The following is a 19,794-nucleotide window of genomic DNA, read 5'->3' on the forward strand; positions in this document are numbered from 1 at the left end:
TTTCCCTCCATCCTAGCAATGACTTTAATTTGGAGTGAACGGGCATGACAGTATTATCATTCTACCTATTAACATAATTTTTCTCCTCACTTATTCAGATCTTTTTTTTTTTTTATTGTCTCCTTTAATGATGTTTAAAATTTTTCTCTGAAAGTCCTCAGCATTTCTTCATTTAACTCCAGGATGTTTATTTATTTATTAAAAAAATTTTTTTTAATGCTTATTCGTTTTTGAGAGAGAGAGAGAGAGGCAGAGAGAGAGAGGGAGACACAGAATCTGAAGCAGGCTCCAGGCTCCAAGCTGTCAGCACAGAGCCTGACACTGGGCTCAAACCCACAAACCATGAAATTGTGACCTGAGCCAGACTCAAATGCTTAGCCAACTGAGCCACCCAGATGCCCTTAAACTTGGTTTTCTTTTTAACCACTATATAACTTTGTTTTTCCCTTGTGGTGTTAAAATATTGTTTCCTTTAAAAATTCCTATTCCACCTGTTTTTTTGGTTAATAATTGCTTTGTAGATCTTTCCTTTTTCCCATCCTTTGTTTTAAATTAAATGTCTTTCTTAGACAACATGCTAATGGCTCATTTTTTTTTTTTGAAGTTTACTGATTTTGAGAGAGAGAGAGAGAGAGAGAGAGAGAGCGCGCGCGCGCGCGCGCGCGAGCGCTTGAGCCGGGGAGGGGCAGAGAAAGAGGGAGAGAGAGAGAATCCCAAGCAGGCTGCACACTGTTAGTGCAGAACCTGATGTGGGGCTCAAACGCATGAGCTGTGTCATGACCTGAGCTGAAATCAAAGGTCGGAGGCTTAACTGACTAAGCCATGTAGGTGCCCCAACTAATGGATCATTTTTTAAAAGAATCTAATGTATAAAATTATCTTTTGATGGGTAACTTGATTTATGTATTTGTAATTACTGTTTTAATAGAACTTATTTCTGTAATTATTTTGTATTTTTATCATGGATTCTTTTTTTTCCCTCCTTTTCTACCTTCTCCCCCTATATCTTAGAACATTCTCACTTGCCTGTGGTGTGTCTTCCTCCTCTGAATTTCCCTTTCCCAGATCGGGTAACCGAACAACCACAGTTGTTTAGGATTTTAGGCACAGAGTGTTATGGGTATTGTATAGGATAACTCAGATAAAAAAACTTTAGAGTTATCGCCTCATTCTTGTTTTATAAATTGTTGGTATCTTTTGATTTTTCTCTGTGTATGAAAGTATTTTCTCTAAGAGTGCTTTCAAAGATGTCTTTGTGTGGTTGATTTTTGTGAGGTATTAAATGTCTCAGGATATCTTATTTAAACACTAAAATAATTGCTTACATTTAGGCACTTTAAACATTTGTTTAGTTGGCTATAAAATATTAGGTCCAACGCCCATTTTTCCTTCAAGCTTTTGACAACAGTAATCCGTTGTTTTCTTATTTCCATTGTTGTTGGTATCAGTCTGCCTTTTGTTCTGTGACCTTTTCCCTCACTGGAAACTTTAACATTTGCCCTTGACTTTGTTCCTTAAATTGCACTAAACATATTTAAGTTTAGATTTAATCTGAGTCAATTTAGTCTGGGGTTTTATATCTTTCTTTAACTCTAGGAAATATTTGATAAATATTTGATAACTATTCCTCCTTTCCCCCCATTTACTTTTTCTCATTCTGAGACTTCTGTTAAATGGAGATCTAACAGAATGTTCTCTACATATTTTAATTGTTAATCCATTTTTTTCTGTTTTTTTTTTTTTTATCCTTTTCTGTGTCTTTTTGGAGGTATCTGAGGAATCCTTGACTTAACCATCTAGCTCATTAATTGGTTCTCTAGCTGTATCCTTTTTGCAGCTTAGCCAACCCATTGTGTTATTTATTTCAAAGATTATTTTTTTATTCTTAATAACTTCAGTTGGTTTTTGTTTGTAAATAATTGGTTTCGCTTTGTATTTTCAATATTTCTTTTTGTTGAGAGTATTTGTTATGCTTGTTTTGAGTTTGTGACTTTCCTTTTTATAAGATGACTTAATTTGTTATATTTCTTTCAGAGTTCTTGTTTTATTCACACATTTCACCCTCCTCTGAACCTCCCTTCAAAGATCTTATATTCCCTTTGAAAACTATAAGCTGTCTTAGTTTTGTGCTATTTTGTAGGTATGGGATAGGGTGGTAGAGGGGTCCTAGGAAGAGGTGAAAGTTTGGACCATAACTTAAAAGACTTCGGGTGGTTTAGGGAATAGGATGGGATAGTTTGTCAGAGCTTCTAGGGTTACAATCTGGGTTCAGATACTTCCTGTTGGCTTTTCTTGTAGAGGATCTTACTGTTCAGTGGACCTCCCAGTCCCTCTGCCTCAGCCACTAACTACTGTTTTCCAGGGCTACTACCCTTGGGTGTAAATGCTACCAGGTATTCATGGGAAAAGAGAAGAAAAGTGTTTAGGAGTGGGCAACTTTTCTGTACTGGTTATCAGTTTTTGCCTCATCTAGGTTCCTATACTGTACTTGTATAAACCCATTGCTTCTTGTTTTGTACTTCTGCTTTCCGGTGTGAGAGAGAAGGGCATATGAAGAAGGTTTTCTTTTCCTACATGCTATTTTCTGTTGCAGTGCAGGTTTTTTCCCACTTTGCAGTGATTATATTCATTATTTGCTAAGCACCAACTGTCTTCTGTCTTTCCAAAGGTTTCTTAAGAGTTTTGTGATAAAAATTTCTGGGACCTTTTAAGTTTTCCTCTTGCTTCAGTGACATTTCTAATTTAAAAAAAATTTTTTTTTTAAAAATTGAGAGAGAGAGAAAGAGACAGAGCATGAGTGGGGAAAGGGGCAGAGGGAGAGAGAGAGAAAATCCCAAGCAGGCTCCACACTGAGCATGGAGCCCAAGGTGGGACTCAGTCTCATGATCCTGAGATCATGACCTGAGCCGAAATCAAGAGTTGGATGCTCAACTAACTGAGTCACCCAGGTGCCCCTCAGCAACATTTTTAGAGTTTGATTCCTAGAGAGAGCAACTAGGCTCTAAGGTCTCATCTAGTCCTTTTAAAAATGCTTTTTAAGTACATGTATATGTTCAGTCTCTTCCTTAATAGAATTGTCTAACTTACACTATTATAGTCCAAGTAAATCACCTTCTACGTAGTTTTATGCTTTCATACCTAACTTTTCTAAGTTTTATTTATAAGATTCTCAAGGATAGGGATTCAACATACTACTTTTATGTCTCATAGATTATAATATAGTGTTTGAATCCTAATATGAAGTTACTAAACTTTAATAAACAGAAATATCTTTCTGTAGGATTTGTCAACCTCTTTAGAGGCAGTATATGGAAAGGCCAAAGAAGGGGTGAACTCTGAAGAAATACTTAAGAAATTTTATGACTGGAAGTGTGGTAAAAGAGAGGAGTTCACCAGTGTTAGAAGTGAAACAGAGGTTTCTCTACAATGTCTTGTAGGATGGTTCCAGAACACTGTGAAGGTAATAAGAGCTCCTGCCCAGTGGTGGTGTTGGTGTTGCAGCATAAACCAGGGAATGTGGGCTTTTTAGGAATAATTTTTCAAATATAATTTACTACTTTTCTGAGGGAAAAAGGAGGAAAGGGATTGAGGAGAACAGGGCTGGGGTGAAGGAGTGAGGGACCTACATATTTCTATTCTCTAGGAGTATATATGAAAACAGCTTCAGTAAGCTGTTGTGGGTATAAGACAGTATTATTGGAATTTATTACAAGTTGTAGTGTATATTCTATAGCTGTAGTGTAACTGTATATACATGTGTTTTAGAGGGTAGTAGAGCTTTCTCTTCGTTTAGTTTCCTTTTTAGCAAGACGTGTTTTAACATTAGTTGACTGACTAGTCATGCTTAAAATATGTGAATTGTTTGGCAGTGTTTAAATCTTTTCCGTTCTAGAGATCTTAAATATCTTAAAGATATCTGAAATAAGTGAAGAACACTAGTCTTAGTTGATACTAGATATTACAAAAGGTGTTTTGTGTATCATTCTTTTTAGTTCTTATTTATTACTGTAAAAACACCATGTAATTTTCTAAAAGCTATGGGGGCATATGGTTTTGTATAATGAACTCAGAAACCTAATTAAATTTCAGCCTCATTTTGATACTGATTCTCTGTTTTTTCTGTTCTTCTGTCTGCTTTACAACCTTCTCAGCAAGGGCAGGGATATCCGTGGTGGCATTTATCTGTGTGAATGATTTACAAACATGCATTTCTAGCTTTGTTTTGGAAAAAAAAGTCTTTAATCTCCAGCTACTTCCAGAACTCTTCATTTTTGGCACTTCTTAGTAGATATATTAGTATAACTAAGTTATTTCTTTATCTTCTTATATTATCGATGAGCATTGTGTCTCTGCTTAGGTTAACTCTCACTTACCCTTTTCTTTCATTTCCATATCCCAAATCCATATCTCCATAATCACATATCTGAATCTCTGAAATCAAAGTGACTAGTTATGACCTTTATATTCTATAATTTGGGCCCTTGATTTTATTCTGTTTAACACTTTATTTTAATAAAGTCTATTTCCTGATAGAAAATACCTTTGTTTTCCTAATGAGATGGAAGTCATCTGGGTTTAATCTTTAATTTTTAATCTCCAGATTGCTAAATACTTAGCAGGTCACCACCAAATAGTAGGTATAATTAAAGGCCTTTTTTATTTGAAAGGCCTGACATTGTCTGCTTACTGTTTATCAGCTTTTAACTTTTCACCTGAGCACTTAAGGTTCCTACCAGTTTTTTGTTTTTTGTTTTAGATAGTGTGAAAGCATGTGTGTGCATGCGTGTGTGTACATGCAGTTGGGGGAGGGGCAGAGGAAGCGAGAATCTTAAGCAGGCTCCACCCTCAACATGGAGCCTGATGGGCTCCATCTCATGAGATGGACTGTAAGATCATGACCTGAGCTGAAATTGAGAGTTGGTCACTTAACTGACTGAGCCACCCAGGTGCCCCAAGATTCCTACCAGCTTTTAGTCAGACTGCTTCTTTTACTTTCCCCCCTCCCCCCAAATCTTGGTCTTATTTCTGTTTGTTTTTTTTCATACTTTTCCTCTGTATTGTCCTCTTCTGTCTCTTAACCACAGATTATGTTAAAAAAAAATCTGTATTTAGTGTGTAATATGTGTGTACTTTTTTTTTTTAATGTCTATTTATTTTGAGAGTGAGAATGTGGATGTGAGCAGGGGAGGGGCAGAGACACAGGGAGAGAGAGAATCCCAAGCAGTCTGCACAGCCCAGCGTGGGGGCTCAGTCTCACGAACTGTGAGATCATGACCTGACCCAAAATCAAGAGTTAGATGCTTAACTGACTGAGCCACCCTGGTGCCCCTTACCTTTTCTTCTTTGATGTGTAAGTTTTGTGAGGGTAGTTTATCTTTCTTGTGTATCCTTATTTCCGCCATATTGCGCAGTGCATAGGCTAATGCTCTGTTCTAGGTATAAGGACAGAATACTAATTGAAATAATTAAATGAGATATTTCATGTTTTAATTTTTTGCAAATGAGGCTTTCGATCTCTCTGTGGAAGAACCACTAACTTCTGAAGACACAATTGGTGTTATTGATGAAATCCTAGAGAAGACTGAGTCAAGTGTCTGCAAAGAGCTGGAGCTCTCTCTGATTGTGAGTAATGTTAGTCTTTATTATTGCTTCCTTTGAAGCAATATAGTTTCTCTTGCTATTTAGAAAGTATGAAGACTGATCTTAGTTTTCTTCTTATAGACCTATTTAAAATAGTAACACTGTCAAGTTCTTTTTTTTTTTTTTTAACCTTGTCAAGTTCTAATCCAAGTTCTAGTCCAAGAACAATGCAAACTCTTATTCTACCACAGAGTAATATTTTCATTTAATAGGACTTTTCACATTAAAAATAAAGCCTAATGTTTAATTCTAGGAAAACTCCTAGGAAATTAATTCTAGGAAAAATTCTAGGAAAATTCTTCTTAATCTGAGTGTATCAGCTTTCTGGGTCATTTGATTCTTGGGTTTATCATACTCAAAGAGAAAGACTCTTTAGAATTTGTGAAAAATTGAAATAAAATCTGGGAGAGCTTTCGAAGTATATACACAAGACTGATTAGTATCTTCCTTTAGGTACTGTGTATGTTCTCTATTGCTGTGCCAAGTTAGAAATTAGTATAACTCCTTATGTTATTATTGCTTACTGGGACTCCTTCCCAGTTTTTCAGGCTGCTTACAAAAGTTTCATTGGTTATGTTGTTCATTTTACTTATTTCTTTTTTACCTCTTGCAACCTTATTCAGATTAGCGTTAAAAAATACATCTATGTTACTGTATTTCCCTATTCTCAAATAGTCTGTATTTAGAAGGTTTAGTCAAACTTTACTTTTATTATTTTATTGTTGAAGTATGATTAACATATAGCATTATATTAGTTTCAGGTGTACAACATAGTAATTTGACAATTCTGTACATCACACAGTGCTCACCAAGATAAGCTTAGTCACTGTATGTTTATTTTGTAACATTATTGCAGTATTATTGACTATGTTTTCTGTGCTGTACTTTTCATCTCCATGACATATTTATTTTATAACTGGAAGTTCTTACTTCTTTGTCAGACTTGATTTTAGAAGTGTTTAATAGATGATTTCTAAAAATAATTTAAAATGTTGAAGTTCTGTTTAGTTCCTACATTTAATGGAGTGGTATCCCTGATTTCCTTTAATACTACTCTAGAAAGGTATTGGAATAATAGTGTAATGGGAGCAAAATTTCCTATATGAACATCTTTGACATCAGTCTCTCTTTTGCTTAGAAAAATATACATGTTTAATAAATACTTTGAAATAGAAATTTCTTAAAGGCAACATTTTAAAGTTTATTCATTGTTATTGTAGGTTTAAATTATTTTGGATACTCTTTTGTCATTAATTCCATATGTATGATTTATTTCACTTAGGAGCAAGGTGATGCAGACAAGGAGATCATTTTAAATACATATAGTCAAGTACTACAAAAGATCCGTTTAGAGGAAAGGCTTATCGCTACAGTACAATCCAAGTACAAGGACAGTATTGAGGTTGGATTATGCTTTATTTTTTTGGTCTTATATATTGATGCTTTGAATTTTTTAGGACTTAAGTTTTTTTTCAAATAGTTTAATATCCAGTGTGTAGGTAATTATTTATTATTGCTAGGAAAACAGTGTAGCCATTGTTAGCTGATTTGTAATTAAATTCATCCTACAGTGGAAACAACAATTTAGTTGATAAAAAATGTTGAATTTTTTGATTGTTATAAATCTTTGATTTCCTTGTATTCTTTAAAACCTAACCTTTACCACATCTTCTTTATTAATTCGTTAGTTGTTGGACATTTGGGTTCTTTCCATAATTTGACTATTGTTGATAATGCCACTGTAAACATCAGGGTACATGTGCCCCTTTGAATCCCTATTTTTCTATCCTTTGTATAAATACCTAGGAGTGCAATTGCTGGGTAAAGATGTGGGGGGTGTATATATGCATAGACACACAATGGAATATTAGTCATCAAAAATAATGAAATTTTGCCATTTGCAATGACATGGATGTGTGGATGGAGCTACAGTGTATTATGCTAAGTGAAATAAGTCAGAGAAAGACAAATACCATACGATTTCACTCATGTGGAATTTAAGAAATAAAACAGATGAACGTAGGGGAAAGGAAGAAAAAAGAAGAGAGGGAGACAAACCATAAGAGACTCTTAACTATGGAGAGCAAATTGAGGATTGCTGGCGAGGAGGTGGATGGGTGATGCGCTAAATGGGTGATGGGTATTGGGAGAGCACTTATGTGATGAGCCCTGAGTGTTCTATGTAAGTGATAAATCACTAAATTCTATTTCTGAAACTAATATTACAACTCCGTGTTAACTAAGTAGAATTAAAATAAAAACTTGAAATTTTTAAAAACAAAAAAGAAAGAAATCTGTGAGCCAGGATCTGTGAAGATCCCAATTTGGTAAATCAAAAAACAAAAACAAAACCAAAAAACCTTATAGTTAGAATGATACTTTTGAGGTTTAAATCTGTATCATTGGGGTTTAACATTTCCCTGGTGATGGGTATCCAGAACATGGATAATGTTACTTGTGGTAATGTTACTTATGTTTAAACTTAGTGTGGTTTCATCTGTGGGACTAAATTAGAGGTGGTATGTAATATTCAACTAAACTTGATGAGTCCTTGCTCTATTCTAAATGTCTGTGTAGAATAAGTAATCAAGAATAAAAAAATAAATTAAGTGTAATGGAGACGAAACAAAAAAAACCATTGTTATCTTTATGCCTATACAAGTTTACAGTAGAAAATTTGCTAAAAACAGAAAGATAAGGAGAAGTAAAAACATCAATTATAATCCCCTTGCCTAATGATCAGTGCCAGTTTCAGAGTATTTTCTTTTTGGATGGTGACTTATACACACACACACTGAGATATATATATATATATTATATATATATATAATATATATATATAATATATATATATAATATGTATATATGTCTTGTGCATTGATTGCACTGTGTTGTAAGTTGTTTTGAAGATGTTTCTTCATTTAATGGTGTATTATGAATATTGCCTATGTGATTAATGATTCTTCTATACTGTCATTTTGAGCAACTATAACATCATCATTTGCATAGATGTATAACATGATTTAACCTTTCATCTGTGTTAGATGTTCAGGTTACTTCTAATTTTTTTTAACCATGAATAACACTGTACATACTCTTTTGCATAATTTTGTGTGTTTTTAAGATAGATTCCCAAAAATTGTTAATTACTAAGTCAAAAGGAGTGAACATTTGTCTTTAGAGCTTATTATGAGAGAGAGAGAGAGAGGGAGAGGGAGGGACGGAGAGAGGGAAAAAGAAAGAATCTCAAGCAGGCTCTGTGCTGTCAAGGAGCCTGATGTGAGGCTGTATCTCACGAAATCGGAGATCATGACCTCAGCTGAAATCAAGAGCGTACACTTAGTCTACTAAGCCACCCAGGTGTCCCAAAAGGAATGAACACTCTTAAAACTTGATACATACTGGGGCGCCTGGGTGGCTCAGTCGGTCAAGTGTCTGACTTGGGCTCAGGTCATGATCTCATGATCCGTGAGTTCAAGCCCCACGTCGGGCTCTGTGCTGACAGCTCAGAGCCTGGAGCCCGTTTCAGATTCTGTGTCTCCCTCTCTCTCTGCCCCTCCCCTGTTCATGCTCTGTCTTTCTCTGTCTCAAAAATAAATAAACGTTAAAAAAAATTAAAAAAAAACGAAACTTGATATATATTGTCAAACTACTTTGGGGAAAGGTAATTTCAGTTTACATCCTCACTAGAAATCCCAGTTTGCATCATCTCTAGCAAAATGTGTCTCATTGTGGGTCTCAGCGTGAAATATTTCTTTGCCCTTTGCTACTTTGATTGCTGGGTCTGATATTCTTCTGAAAAGAAATGTTGTAACTAAGAAATCAGTTAGTAGAATTGTCTTGTTGAAAATTGTAGAATTTCTTATTTCATTCTGAACTCAGTTCAATACTAGTTGAATTTTAATAGAAATATAATAAATGGTCAGTAAGTGACTTCAATAAATGTTGTTGTCTATGTTTTGAAAATACAATAACTTTTTTTCTTACTTAGTTTAAGAGGCAGATTATCGAATATTTAAATAAAAGCCCCAATGTGGATCACTTGCTGTCCATTAAAAAGACACTGAAAAATTTAAAAGCTCGACTGAGATGGAAATTGGTTGAAAAGAATAATTTGGAAGAAGTAAGGAAACTCTTGGTTCTTGCTGAATTCTGTGTGTACCTCATTTTACTCTGCTTCGTCAAAGTAATGTGTACATACATTCTTTAAAATAGGAGAACCATTATTTACATTTTGTTTTATATATTTCATGTTTTTTCTTTGTATGTAAGTAAAATTATTACATTAATAGTGTAAACATTTTACCATGTCATTAAATGTTCTTTAGAAACATTTTATATTGCTGCCTTGGTTTTTAGTAACTGTAAATCCTTGAGAATAATTTAAAAATTCTTTTGGTTTAGACTGTTACAATACCTGTTATAATATACACCTATTAACGCAAGGTACTCCTCTAAAGGTAGAATTTTGTCCTAAAGTATTTTTAAGATCATGATGTTTTTTGTTAGCTCTGTTTTTAATGGCTGGACAAACTATTTCTTGTGAATATACTAAGTTGTTTTCATATGATAATAGAACTGGAAGAATTAAGACACTCTAATCTGGACTAACCTTCTGCTTTAGGTTTGAAATTGAATAAATTTGTAATTCCTTGGGTTCCCTTGAGGATTTGATTTACAGACAAAAGGAATCCTCATTATATCTTAATCCAACTTGAACTGTCTCTCTTCCTCTTTGGAGCACTTAATTGGGCTTGAAGTGAAACTAATTTAATGGTTTAAAGATTTTTCTAGCTTCTTATTCTATTCTGGGCTGTGGGGAATGGGGGCTTTTTTAGTTGAAATTTTTTAACTTTTGGAGAAATACAATGTTGAAAACATATGTACTTTTTAAGGTGGCTAATTTATTATTGGAGTTTTGTGGAGTCTTTGTGAGTCCTACATTGTCTTTCCTTTAATAGACATACCATACATTTACTCATTTTTTTTTTTAAACCAAATCTCATGTAGAAAACAATTCCAGGGAATGTAATTGTATTCTTGTTCCTATTCTTGACATTTACTTTGTGATGGCAGTTGGTCATCTTCTTGGAGAAAATGTATAGCAAATTAAGAGACCAGAAAAATCTGTGTTCATTTATGTCTTTAGTTTTTAATCCTTTTTGTAGGTTTGGGAAAAATCAGTGTTAGAATAAAGTAATAAATATTAATTCAGCGGGTGTTATGAGGGTCTGTTATGTGCTAGGTACAGAAGGATACATAGAAATCAGAGCGATTTGTTATAGAAGTTATATTCTAGTATACTAGGAAGAGTTGTTTTGAGTCTACTTTAATAAACCTATAAGGTCACTTTTTTCTTTTTGGTTAAAGTCTGATGACCATGATGGATCTGAAATTGAGAAAATAAAACAAGAAATAACTGACTTGCGCAATAGTGTCTTTCAGGAAGTTTATCGTGAGCAGGAGGAATATGTAAGTATTTAATTCTTTGAAGTTTTGAATTAGTTTTTACTCTAGAAATTGAATTCATATATCCATTTTATGAAGTAGACTATAATGACAAGGCTGGAGATTATATTGGCATAGTTATGTTTGCATAGTAATGTTTATGTGACTTTAGAAATTAATTTCTGATGAGAAAATAATTCATAACCATTGTACCAAATGTGGAAATCACAGAAAATTATAAAGAGGAAAAAAATCACCTGTAACTTTTCCATACAGTTATAACAGTAGTAATCACTGTTAACTTTTTACTTAACTTCCTTTTAGTCTACTTTCTGCCTGTTTTTGCAAGAATCAAGATTATAACACAAACATACTTTTGCATACTGCATGTTTTCTGTTTCATACAAAGCTAAAGATTTTTTCCTTTATTAAAATCTAAATGAACACTGTTTTAACGTAATGCTGCAATGAAAACACTAATGGGGCAGCATAATTTAGTTGAAGAATATAACAGAATGCAACTACCTGATTTTTGGGGGGAAATTACCTCTTTAAGTCTCTATTCTTATGCTAATATTTAGGAGAGTTTGTGAGTGTATTTTCTTTTTAAAATGGAAGGATCTTTTCCATTTTAAAATGGAAAGACTATTTTATGTTTCATGGATGTTATGGGGAACAAGTAAGGTAGACACTGCTTTGAACATTAAAAATACAATGAAAATAATACACATTTAAAGTGTTATAGTTTATAGTAATCTCATCTGACTGTGTATTTAATTATTTTCCTTATGTGTATTTAATTATTTGCCTTATGAACCTTGGATAAATAGCTGTCTCCCAGTGACTTGACAAGTATCCAAAAATTTTACTTAATAAATGTGACAAGTGACTTTTCTAAGGATCCTCAGTTTTCACATTTGCTTCACAGTAGCTTTTGTAGGGCTGCATATTTGTTTCTTCTTTCAAGGCTTTTATGATTTTTTCTCTCCTAAATGAAATAGCTATTATTTTAAAATGTTAAGTGTGTTCTTAATATTTTGAGAAATGATGACAATTCTATGATGCAAATTGATGTTATCAACACACATTTTCATTTTAGCTGGGAAGTGATTATATACTTTGATTTTAGGCAAGATATTGTGCCTATTTATGTATACCAAGAGTAAAATTGGTAATTAAGTTTTTCTTCTATTAGTAAGATGGTAATTGAGATCCAAGATGACTCGGTAATTGAGATCCAAGATGATATTTCTTGTGGTAGAAGGCAAAGTCAGTGATTACGTATCTTATTAGGCTATCTATATACAATAGATTATGTATCTTGTTAGAGATACAATAAGGGAGTTACTGGTATGTTTTTTTTTCCTGAAGACCAACATGTCACAATTGAATATATATGACCTATACACATACATATAGATCCTTAATGAAAATATTTTTTAAATTTAGGAGAAGCTGAATAGTTTGGTACATACATGGTTTCCTGAGCTGCCTCTCCTTTTTCCTGAAATAGGATTACTTAAGTACATGGTAAGCTTTGTTGCCCCTGAAAATTGCTACTCTGCAGAGAGGGTTAAAAGTGATGGTACAATCGTGTGTTAGTGTTAAATTTATCCTTACTATGAAAATGTTCCTGATGAATAGTTTCTGGGTAATGTTAGAACTTTTCCTCAAGATTGTCTTTAGTATTGGCATACTGTATTTTAATGTTTATATTAATTTGCATGTTTGTTTCTGTTTTCTCTTTTCTTCATGTCTATTCAGTACATTGCATGGCACTTGTTTGAATGACAGATGCTTATTTTCTTAAATGATAAAACAGTTTTAGCTATTGCTTCAAGAGTTAGAATAGGGGTGCCTGGTTGGCTGAATCGGTTAAGTGTGTGACTGATTCCAGCCCAGATCATGATGTCACAGTTTGTGAGATCGAGCCCCTGTCAGCTGTGCTGACAACTGGAGCCTTTTTGGGATTCTCTCTTTCCCTTTCTCTCTGACCCTCCTCCATTCACATGCTCTCTCTTTCCCTCACTCTCTCTCTCTCAAAATAAATAAACTTAAAGGAGTTAGAATAAAAGCAGGACAGTGCCACTCATGAGGAATTTAAGCAGAATATATTTTTTAAGTTAAAGCAGGTAGTAAAGAATTCTAGAGAACTGGTTAAGTAGAGATGTTGACATGGGTATAGTTTTCTAGGTAGGCAGGATTCAAAGCCTGGGAGATCAATGTATTAGATAGAAGGGCGGTATAGAGCAGGATTGGTAAACTCTGACTCTTAGGGCAGAGTCTATTAGCTCTGTGTTTTATATTGTCTGCTAAGGATAAGGGACTCGATGAAATATCTATTCTGTAAGATTGTCATTAAACTCATGATAATAGCTTAAATGTAGTACAGAAAGGGTTGTACACATAGACTTATGAACTGTAAATATGTAAAATTAAAGTCTCCTTAAATTGTTACAGCAATTACTATCAAATTTTTCCAGGCTAGACTTTAAAATAATGTGGTGTTTTCCTCATAATTATTTAATTCTAGCTTAGACACTCTCTCATGTAGGATGCATGGTGGGTGAGTATGTGGTGCTGTGTAGGACTTGGAAGTTAGTTTTTAAAAATGTGCTGATCTCTTCATTATGGAACATTATAAAACATTTTAATAATAGCTGATGGACTCTTTTATTGATTTTAAGTTGTTTGACTGTGATGTATGCCTAGGAAACCCCTGTTGGTTGATTATATTTTGTGGTTTACTTAAATGTATTGACAACACATAAAAATAAAAACCAGAAAACACTTTTGCAACCCTTCTTACTAAAACTACACCACGATAAGATTTACCTTGATCTAAAATGTTGGTAGTCAGGTTTTAGTGCAAAAATTTTATTCCTTTTAAAAAGTGGCAGAAATATCTAATAGAATTAAAATATTTGAAAGCCATTTTCACTTTTGAGGATTCCACTTCAGAGGCAGAGGTGTTAGAATTACTTCATAGGGGTCATAATCTTTAGAGTTCTCATTCTCATTATGCAACCTTCTTTGTATTTGTCATCATTTTAATATTTTTTAGGAAACACATGAAGTTTTCCAAGTAAACATCAGGGTTTTTTGGATGCATGTCTGATTAACCCAGTTATATTTAGAATTTGTTCTGGAACTGTAGCAGCCATTACATGTATGTTAATTATACTTTGGGTGAGAGGATTTCAAGAGCTAGGAACTAAAAAAACTAGGAAGCTTTCAGTATTTTTATTTTATTGGTTTCTCTAGTAGAGTTGATGATGTTCAAACCATCTCATAGCATGTAGTTAATTATGTCGATGATTTAAAAGTAGTGGAATTGTTTGGATTCTTCAACTGTAACAAAAATTTGTGCCTAGAAATCTGGTGGTCTTCTTACTATGAGTTTGGAACGGGATCTTCTTGATGCTGAGCCCATGAAGGAACTTAGTGGCAAGCGCCCTTTGGTTTGTTCTGAGGTAAATGGACAGATAATTCTTTTAAAGGTAAGTTTAAGTTTTGATTTATGGGAGATTCAGACATATTATAGGGGAGTGGTGGCATTACTTTCAGGAAAATGAAAATCCACTGCTTGTTTTTTGAATATGAGTTGACTAGCCTGATGATTATGCTTCCAGTTTGGCTGCCAGACCTAATTTTGAATTCAGAGTTTCCCTCATTTCCCTAAATAACACATGTCTTTAATTGGATATACTTGGTTTTCTTTTTTGGGTGAACTTATTACTTTCTGTCCAATTCTAGCCTTTTAAAGTTCTTATTTTCTTATGCTTCTCTTAGAAATCTCAGCTATTTTGCCAACACAGTCTTCTCTTTGGCTACTTTACTGATCTGGGAAACTGTTTATCATAATAGGATAATTAATTTGGCCATTGTGGCAGTGTGTTATAGAATATTTATTAAGGTATAGGTAGAATTGTTCTTTCTAAATTATAAAGGAAATTTATATATTCAAAGCAGGTAGAAAAGGTACTTATACAATTAAAAAATAAAATTAGATATAATTTAATTTATAATTACTATGTTTAAGTTGGAATGATGTATAACTATAGTAGGATTTTTAATGTTGGGATTATCATTGCCTCTTTTTCTGGTATCAGGGCTATTCTGTAGATGTGGACACAGAAGCCAGGGTGATTCAGAGAACAGCTGCCTATCACAGAGCTTGGAGAGAAACTAAAGAAGATTCTGGGTTGCTACCACTGATATTCCTATTTTTGTGTAAGGTAAAGTTTTTTTTTTTTTAATGTTTATTTTATTTTTGAGAGAGAGAGCATGATGGGGGTGGACAGAGAGAGAGGCGGGGGGGCAGAGGATCTGAAGCAGGCTTTGCGCTGATAGCACAGAGCCTGACACAGGGCTCGAACTCACAATCCGCGATATCATGACCTGAGCTGAAGTCAGACACTTAACCAACTGAGCCATCCAGGTACCCCGGTAAAGTTTTTATGCTAATCTCTTACAGAAAACATTTTATTTACAGTTTTAACTCCAAGCTTTAAAAAGGTAGTTCATTCCTTTTAACATAAAGAGAAATTTATTTTGTATAATCACTGTATACTGAAAATACATTGAAGAATTTTTCACTTTGAGTTTCATTCTGTTTTGCTTTTAGTCTGATCCTATGGCTTATCTGATGGTCCCGTACTATCCTCGGGCAAACCTGAGTGCTGTTCAAGCCAGTGTGCCTTTAACTTCAGAAGTGAGTAAAAAACACTATTTCTAATAAATGAGAAAATAACACCTAATGTTAGAGGGAATACTATATGCTTTATATATTATGTAAAATTTTGCCTGGTATCAGGCTATTTCATTGTCACATCAACCCTGTGATGCTGTTATATACAGATGAGAAAAATGAGGGTCACAGAGATTCAGTGACTTGCACAGGGTCCTCAGCAAGAGGCAAAGATGAGAATTGAAATTAGGTCTTTTGGTACCAAAGCCCATGCTTATAACCTGTAAGCTGTGCTGTATGTAAATTGCATAGTATAGTGTATTTGATATTATAAGTGCTTAAGTAACAGCTTCAATTTGTATTGTAAATTTGAATTAGTAATAAAAATACAGGATGCCCTGATTCTTCTTATCTGGTAACACTATTTAGTCTCTCTTTCTAGGTGCTTTATATGTTCATTATTTGTAATCTCAATCTTAGGGGCTGTAGTGTCTTAAGTTATATGTGTATGATGTTACATAATCAGGGCTTCAGGTCTTTAATTCCTTCTCTATGCTATATTCTTATTAAAGGATCATTTGGAGGCACTCTCCTGGAAAAGTCTTTTAATTAAAGAAAAGATTCAGTGTTAAAATGATTTGCCTACTTCGTGACTTCTTTTTTGTGTGCTTATCTGTAGGAAGCTTTAAAGGTCATGAGAGGTGTTGCCCAGGGCCTGCATACATTGCACAAGGCTGACATAATTCATGGATCACTTCATCAGAACAATGTATTTGCTTTAAATCGTGAACAAGGAATTGTCGGAGATTTTGACTTCACCAAATCTGTGGTAAAATATAGTGGTTTTACAAATAGGTTAATATTTAATATTATTAGACATTCGTTCAGCCATTTACATAATATGGTAATTTATTATAAGATATTTGCCTTGGTTAAGACATGTAGCATGTAATATAAACAATTAACTGTTACCAGCTAGGTGCTAGAACAAGAGTTTCTAAGTCTGTGTATTGTATTTTTTAAACCTAAGTATTAGGAGCAGACTAACATTATATTCATTGGCATTGATGACACTACTTGTTAATTATTTTTTTCATCATCAAGAAATATTTAATTCCTTGGATATATACAAGGAAAACTCCTGTGTCCCCTTCTGCTTGTGCTCTCCCCCATGTAGATTGAATGTAGTTATAGGTACTTTGCTATTTTTTGATTAATGGGCATTTTTAGAAACTTGGGAACCTTGGACTTTTCTGGGTTTTTTTTGTTTGTTTATGTAAAAGTATTTATTTTAAAGTTTATTTATTTTCAGATACAGAACATGTGAGCAGGGGAGGGGCAGAGAGAGGGAGAGAGAGAATCTGGGGCTTGATCCCATGAACCGTGAGATCATGACCTGAGTTGAAATCAAGAGTTGGGTGCTCAACTGACTGAGCCACCCAGGCATCCCTGGACTTTTCCATTTAGTTTAAGTGCTGGTTCAACTACATTAGTTGCTAAATTGTTGTCTTATAACCTCAGAACAAGCAGTTTGTAGAGATAGGAGATATCAGACAATGAAAGAGCATATTGTGGTCTTTTTTTTTTTTTTGGCAGAATAGGTGGCCTCAAAATATATATGATCACAAGGGAGCAGTTTTTTAAATTTTATTCTATTTTTTTTAGAGATAGAGTGCATGTGCACATGAGCAAGGGAGAGTGGCAGAGGGAGAGAGAGAGGATCTTAAGCAGGTTCCATGTGCAGCATGGAGCCTGATGCAGGGCCTGATCCCATGACCTTGGCATCATGCCCTCATCTGAAGTCAAGAGTTGGATACTCAACTGACTGAGCGTCCCAGTCGCCCCAGGTTTCTTTTTTAAAACAACAGCTTTATTGAGATATAATTCACATATTACAATGTGTACAGTCAGTACTGTTTTTCAGTATATTGACACAGTGGTGCATTGATCACCTTTCTAATTTCAGGACACTCCCTCCAAAAGAAACTCCATACAAATTTGCAGTCACTCCTCATTTCCTCCTTTACCTAGCCCTTTGGAAACCGCTAATTCAATTTCATCTCTGTGGATGTACTATTCCAGACATTTCCTATAAATGGAATCATTCAATATGTGGCCTTTTGTGATTGGCTTATTTCATTTAGTGTAATGTTTTCAAGGTTTATGTGTCTTATAGCATGCATCTGAACATCATTCCTTTTTTAAAATGCCCAAGTAATATTTTATTCTGTGGGTATACCATATTTCGGTTTTATAGTCATCATTTGATAGACATTTGGGTTGTTTCCACTTTTTGATTATTGTGAATAATGCTGCTATGGACATTAGTATACAAATTTTTGTGTGGACATATATTTTCATTTCCCTTGGGAGTGGAATTTTTTGCTATATATATTTGTTTTGCTCTATAGTAACTCTTCCACCTTTTTAAAAAATTTTTTCTTTTAATGTTTATTTTTAACAGAGAGAGAGAGAGAGAGAGAGAGAGAGAGAGAGAGAGAGAGAGAGAGAGAGAGAGAGAGATAGCAAGCAGGGGAGGGGCAGAGAGAGAGGGAGACAGAGTCTGAAGCAGGCTCCAGGCTCTGAGTTGTCAGCACAGAGCCTGATAGGGGGCTCTAACTCATAAACCGCAAGATCATGACCTGAGCTGAAGTCAGATGCTTAACCCACTGAGCCATCTGGGCTCTTCCCACTACCCTCTTCTCCATCATTTTCCAAATATACCATTTCCAATGATTTCTAATGTCAAAGAATGATCAGTAACAAGAACATGAACCCTGGATTCAGACAGACCTTGGCTGCAATTCTTACCCTCCCACTTACTTGCTGTGTGACCTTGGGTTTTAAACTCTTTGAGGCTAAATCAACTATAAAATGGGAATAATATCTACCTTAAAGAGTGATTGTAAAGGTAAAGGTAATTAGCATGATAATTACTTAGCACATACCACTAATTGTTAATTATGTCTTCTCCTCCCAGTATGTTTATCCTTGCTTCTCACAGTGTTTTCAAAAGACCAGCAGCTACAGCATTACCTGAGAGCTTGTTAAGAAATGCACGGGGTGCCCGGGTGGCTCAGTCGGTTAAGCGTCCGACTTTAACTCAGGTCACGATCTCGCGGTCCGTGAGTTCGAGCCCTGCGTCAGGCTCTGGGCTGATGGCTCGGAGCCTGGAGCCTGCTTCAGATTCTGTGTCTCCCTCTTTCTCTGCCCCTCCCCCGTTCATGCTCTGTCTCTCCATCTCAAAAATAAATAAACATTAAAAAAAAAAAGAGCCTCTTAAAAAAAAAGAAGAAATGCACAATCTCCATCCCAAAAATGCTGAATAAAAATTTGCATATTAACAAGATCCCAGGTGATTCACATGCACTGTAAAGTCTGAAAAGCAGTGATCTTGACAACAGACTATCTTTCAAATTTTTCTTCCTGATTAATATTTCAATCTGAAAGTAGTGTGAAAAAGTTGAGCAAAGGTGAGTTTAATCAGTATTTCAGTGTCAATAATTTTAAATGAAAATTAAAACAATGTTTTGGGGGATAACGACAGTTGACAAATCAGTATAAAGGGGGAAGAATAATTCTTGGAGTAATCATGATATGTATAATATTGCAAATGGCATGCTCAAAAGGTGAGTTAACCAGGACCCTTACCAGTTGAGAACCTTTTTAAACTCCTAACTTAGTTGTTTTTCTTAGGACATTATCTTAATTTTCAGATAAACTAATATGATAAATATTTCAATAAATATACATTGTATAAATCCTTCATAATCCAGCATTTCTTTATAGTTTTACATTTTCATTTTCTCATCTTTTTGAGCTACCATATGAAAACCATTAAGACTGCATATACACAGGTGGCATTACCCTGTGATTTGCAGATGACTGAAGTATAAAGTGTTATGACTTATACTAGTCAAAAGGGAATTGCTCTGGGGCACCTGGGTGTTGCACTCTGTTAAGCATCTGATTCTTCATTTTGGCTCAGGTCATTATCTCACTGTTCCTGAGTTCAA

The 19,794-nt window shown here is 34.5% G+C and overlaps 1 protein-coding gene across 5 annotated transcripts in view; it reads left to right on the forward strand.

Annotated features, from left to right (window-relative positions):
• The window catches only part of STK31 (serine/threonine kinase 31), a 75,727-nt gene that overhangs the window by 33,468 nt on the left and 22,465 nt on the right, over window positions 1-19,794 (forward strand). For 4 of the 5 annotated variants that reach the window (XM_045052510.1, XM_006929245.5, XM_011280434.4 and 1 more), the window contains 10 exons: window positions 3,281-3,460; window positions 5,506-5,622; window positions 6,923-7,042; window positions 9,632-9,763; window positions 11,011-11,112; window positions 12,538-12,618; window positions 14,463-14,588; window positions 15,201-15,326; window positions 15,716-15,802; window positions 16,458-16,607. In XM_045052510.1, the coding sequence (XP_044908445.1) occupies window positions 3,281-3,460; window positions 5,506-5,622; window positions 6,923-7,042; window positions 9,632-9,763; window positions 11,011-11,112; window positions 12,538-12,618; window positions 14,463-14,588; window positions 15,201-15,326; window positions 15,716-15,802; window positions 16,458-16,607 (1,221 nt within the window). The remainder of the gene's footprint in view (window positions 1-3,280; window positions 3,461-5,505; window positions 5,623-6,922; window positions 7,043-9,631; window positions 9,764-11,010; window positions 11,113-12,537; window positions 12,619-14,462; window positions 14,589-15,200; window positions 15,327-15,715; window positions 15,803-16,457; window positions 16,608-19,794) is intronic. The other variant, XM_045052508.1, reaches the window with a different exon arrangement.

Source organism: Felis catus, chromosome A2 (genome assembly GCF_018350175.1).
Source record: "Felis catus isolate Fca126 chromosome A2, F.catus_Fca126_mat1.0, whole genome shotgun sequence".
NCBI lineage: Eukaryota > Metazoa > Chordata > Mammalia > Carnivora > Felidae > Felis > Felis catus.